The 5,303-nt window shown below is 41.6% G+C and overlaps 1 protein-coding gene across 1 annotated transcript; it reads left to right on the top strand.

Annotated features, from left to right (window-relative positions):
- The first annotated feature begins 3,829 nt into the window (after positions 1-3,829).
- Positions 3,830-4,873, top strand: LOC147708812 (trace amine-associated receptor 4-like). Its single transcript, XM_086925394.1, has one exon. It carries the CDS (start codon positions 3,830-3,832, stop codon positions 4,871-4,873), a length of 1,044 nt encoding a protein of 347 aa, XP_086781520.1.
- The last annotated feature ends 430 nt before the right edge of the window (positions 4,874-5,303 follow it).

Here is a 5,303-nt window from a genome sequence, read left to right as displayed (position 1 = left end):
GGCAAGCAAAGAGCATGTTAGAACAAAGCGGCCATATTTAGCAGTACTGCGCATGAGCGAAAAATCCCTCCAGAACTGCGAGTGCGTCAAATCACATGGGTATGACCGACGCATGCTCAGACTGAAATCCCGCATAGCAGCGACCATATTAGTTGCAAGCATAGTTAAGATTAATAAACACATAGGCAAGCGTCTCTGGAACACCCGCGTGTAGTGTAAAAGTGCAAAATCAATAAACGAAACAAATTGGTTATTACATTAAACATTATGCAAGGGTGTTGAATTCAAGAAAGACGCGTAACGTGCGAATCCTTGCTCCATCAAGGGCACCCTCTTGATCTAGGATCAAAAGTAAAATTGCAACAATGGAGCTAGAACAACCACGCATCTTGCCGTATAGGTACTTTTCAGCCAGGAAGAAGTAGAAAGGTTGGGACTCTGCTCTAATAACGGGTACAAAGACTCTCTTGATGGCCTTAGGGACAAGAAGACAGCTGATATAGGAATGGAAGTACCTGAGAGAGACTAGAGTCTAATTATAAGTTACACAGTCAAGAATTCTAGAAGGGAGTGCTTCGGATTTATGCATTTTTAATAGTAAACAGAACTTACCTGGCCCCTCGAAAACAAATTAAAACATTCCCCGGGATAGAATTGGCGGAATCGTTGTGGCCAATATGTAAATTCCCAGACAACGGATTCTATCATATACTTTGCTCGTCCCCAGTGCTCTCAAACTCCTGGGCGAATCTCACTCAGCCGCTGACTATACTTGCAGGTTTGACTAACATTGGAAAACCAGAACTCAGCCTGTTGGAGTTACTTCCTTGACCTGGGGATCAGCAAGTTCATTGATCTAGCTTTCATAATAGTGAAGTGACTAATAGCAATGTCTTGGAAGTCCGTGGGAGGACTAAATCTGGGTAAACGGGAGCAATACATGCAACAGTAGGCTGAATGTGAGGGGATTACCTTTCACATAGACAGTAAAAAGGCAAAGGAAAATGATTAAAGGCATGGGATTAGTTATTGAACTCAGTACCAGAGAGAACAGACCATGTAAGAAATGTCACATGAGATGCTCCATGAGATAGACCAGCTGGGATAACAACCATTGTTGAGTCGAAGGCAGTGGATTAATGGTTGATGGTAAGCTACATATCTCCACCATGGAAGAGAGAATAGGCTATAATTGTATAGCACGTTTTGCCCCCAGCATGGCATCTGCTTTCACCAACGAATTTAGATGCGAATGAGTAAGAACAGATGGAGTTCAATTTTCTTTGATTCATTTCTTCAAAATACAAGTTCAGATCATGCATCTGGACAAGGGAGTTACTTAGCACTGCGACTGAATAACTGTACTACTGTGCTTTACAGCCTGATTCATGTAGCTAAATTGCACTCGCAAAAGGCCAGATTCTCAGAATCTGGCCCTTTGCGAGCGCAATTTTTGCATTTGGTATTCATGATACCAAATGCAAAAATCGCTATTAAAGAATTCGCATATTTGTGTGGAATGGCATTTAAGGAATCTCTAATAGAGATTCCTTAAATGCTATTCATGACACACAACAAAATAGCGATTTTGGACTTTTGGGGCCGCTATTTACCGACAGGTCAGACCTGTCGGTAAATAGCAAAAACTCAGAAAAATGCTTTTAAAAGCATTTTTCAAAGTTGCATGTAGCACACACACATGTCCTTTGGACATGTGTGTGCGCAACACCTGTCCATAAGTGCATTTTAGGGGTGCTACAGGGCGTCCTTTGGACACCCCTGTCACCCTTAAAATCGCTATCTCAGTTGCGAGTAGCAAATTGCTACTCGCAAATCCCCATTCATTCCAATGGGCCTCTTGGCCCATAGGAATGAATGGGGAGTATTTGCGAGTAGCAAATTGCTACTCGCAAATAAAGAACATGAAGGAATCGCTATTTAAGTTGCAATTCCTACATGAATGCCGTTTTGCGTGTCCTCAATAGCGAATCGCTATGATTCGCTATTAGGGACACGCAAAACGGCCCGTACATGAATCAGGCTGTTACTGTGTATAAACTGAGGGGCATATTAACAACAACTAGCGATAATTATCGCTAAGTAGGCTTAGAGAGAATATTTCTATCACCGCCCTTCACCTGTTTTTATCGCTGAGATACCTTGCTGTTAGCAAGGTTTATCTCAGAAGCGATAAAAAACAGGCGAAATGCGTGAATATCGCTGTCAATACAGCGATATTCAGGCATTACCATGACAATGCTCTTAGCCATGTTATCTACCTGTTATTGGATAACATGGCTAAGAACTGGTCAGGGCAGGCGTTAGCTTTTGGAGATATTCGCGCTTAGCGCGAATATTTCCAAAACTACGCCTGTGTTGATCATAGGCGATAGCGATTGCAGCGACTGTTTTCAGGCGCTGACATTTTGGCACGCCCACTCTGCATGTCATTAGCGATAATTATCGCTGACATGCAAAGCGGGCCCCAAAATGCCCGCTATCGGCTACAAGCTGTCGCTAACTGGTGTTAGCAACAGCTTGGTAATAGGGCGATAAAATTATTGCCGCTTTAGCGGGAAAAAGTCCCGCTAAAGCGGCGATAATGGCCCTTGGTAATATGCCCCTGAGTGTGTAATTGATAGTTAGTCACAATAAGACGTGCAAGGAAGCTTGTGCCATAGCTTGAATCAGGTATTATTATGTCATGTCATGTTAAGTTCTGTTCTGTTATGTTATGTTATGCTTTGTTCTGTTCTGTTCTATTATGTTATGTTATGTTATGTTAGGTTATGTGTTATTGTGTATCTCATGACTCACCCTGGAGGTTATGCTGGCGCTCAAAGCAGGAGCTGCATGGGCCAACCTAGGACTGGTCGTAGGCAAAGAGCGAGGTCTTCATATCTTTGTAGAATGTAAGAATTGATGAGGTAACTCTGGTTTTTAGGTGCTGGTCATTCCAGGCTTTGGGTGGAAGCTAGGAGAAGACCCAACTGTCCGACCAGGTTCTGTGTATGTGGACAGTGTGTGTGTAGGAATCTGGCCGAGCAGAGGTGTCTGGTAGATTTGTAGAAGTTTATGCGGTTCCTAAGGTATGTTGGGTCAATGTTTTGTAAGGTTTGGCATGTGTGTGTGAAGAGTTTGCAGCTGTCTAGGTGATATAATGTTAAATCAATAAAATTCCTGAAGCAAAGTCATTAAAAGACCAATTGGTCAGTCCTGGGGTCTGTATAGTTAATACAGAACCACCAGGCCGGTTAAGACTTATTGTCTCACCTCCGACATCTAATATAAAGCCATAAGGGGCATAACGAACGAACATTTGGCCAGTTAAGAAGGTATTTGCATCATGTGAAGGAAGTCAAATCCGGTGTCGGTTGGCAATTCGAGAAGATTTAAAGAAGAAATTGTGTGTTTTGTTAACCATATGCGGGCAGTCTTGGTGGATTACATGCACGTTGATAAGCAAATATATATGTGTAATTGCAATAGTTGAAATGGAGCAGCTGGGCATTGCTATGAGGGTACTGGCTATCTTTCTTCAACAAAAAAAATTTGAATTTTTGTGTAGTCTATTTGGGTTATTAATCACACACAGTCCCAGGTATGGATCCAATAACATGAAGAATATTTGCTACCAGTGGGTAGCTCATATAAAATAGCTGGAATTGTGCCACAGTATTTTGAAACAGTAAGCTAGGCTGAATTTAAACAGTACTGATACCAACCAATGTGAATGTAACAGTTTTATTGACTGGGAAGCAACAACCTAAGCATACGTGTTTTTTTTAATTCTAGGAATGAGAAGAAGCGTTTTCATTGGCTATTGGAAATGAATTCATCCTACCTCCAGGGCCCGCAGGCAGTGCTCTACTGCTACGAGCATAGCAACACTTCCTGTCTCAGACAAAACAGATCTGATGCCAATCTTTCAGCAATGTACATCTTCATGGCGGGATCAATAATACTCACAGTTGGAGGAAACATGGTTGTCATTATTTCAATCTCTCATTTCAAGCAGCTTCACTCGCCAACAAATTTCTTGATCCTTTCATTGGCCACCACAGATTTCCTGCTGGGTCTTGTCGTGATGCCCTTCAGCATGGTCAGATCCATCGAGTCCTGCTGGTACTTTGGGGACCTCTTCTGTACCCTGCACACGTGTTGTGATATTATGCTCTGTACAGCATCTATATTTCACCTCTGCTTTATTTCCATTGATCGCTATTATGCTGTGTGCCACCCTCTGCAATACATGACAAAAATAACTATTCCTGTAATTGAGGGATTTGTCTTTATTAGTTGGACAGCTCCATTCATCTTTGCTTTTGGCCTTGTGTTATCAGAAATTCATGTTGATGGAATAGAAGAGTATATACAATCGATTACCTGCACTGGGTTTTGTTTTCTCATTTTTAATAGGATCTGGGGATCGATGTGTTCTTTGATTTCCTTTTTCATTCCAGGCACCCTGATGGTAGGTATTTATATACACATTTTTACAGTAGCAAAACATCAAGCTAAAAAAATAGATACAATCGCAAACAGACCAACACTCAAATCCAAAGGACACAAAAAGGTGCCTCTGAAAAAAGAAAGCAAAGCAGCAAAAACATTAAGTATAGTAATGGGGGTATTTATATTAAGCTGGCTGCCTTTTTTCATCCTCAACATACTAGACCCTTTCCTGGACTTCTCGACCCCTGTAGATGTATATAATGCTGCCTTGTGGATGGGATACTTTAATTCTACATTCAACCCAATCATTTATGGTTTGTTCTATGCTTGGTTTCGTAAGGCATTCAAAATTATCATGACAGGACACATTTTTTCTCCAGGTTCTTCAACGTTAAATTTGTTCTCTCACAATAACTAGGTATCAACAAGGAGGTTTGCTAGGGCAGAAGTTGTGCCCTACTTAATAAATGCATTGTTAGACCTGTAAGCCATAAGGTGGTCTTCCCCAATTTTTTTTTCTCCTCTTCCATTTAGGTGAACCTAGTTTTGTTGGCCTTAGGACTCTGGGCACATTCCCACTGCTAACCAGTGCTAAAGTGCTTGTGCTCTCTGTTTGAAACATTGTAACATTGGCTTGTACCAAATTGGCATATTTAATTTACTTGTGAGTCCCTAGTAAAGTGGTACTGCATGTACTCCGGGCCTGTAAATTAAATGTTACTATTGGGCCAACACTACTGATTGTGCCACCCACTTAAGTAGTCATTAAATCCCTTCACTGCTAGGCCTTTCACACCCCTGTGCAAAGTCTTTTTTGGGGACTATTTGGGATACTTTGGGCTTTAACC

This window comes from Lissotriton vulgaris, chromosome 6 (assembly GCF_964263255.1).
Source record: "Lissotriton vulgaris chromosome 6, aLisVul1.2, whole genome shotgun sequence".
NCBI lineage: Eukaryota > Metazoa > Chordata > Amphibia > Caudata > Salamandridae > Lissotriton > Lissotriton vulgaris.
Note: the sequence above shows the minus strand (reverse complement) of the source record. Positions and strands in the feature narration are given on the sequence as shown.

Excerpts from the sequence above, each read along its gene's own strand:
- LOC147708812 (XM_086925394.1), top strand. The coding sequence starts at position 3,830 with ATGAATTCATCCTACCTCCAGGGCCCGCAGGCAGTGCTCTACTGCTAC.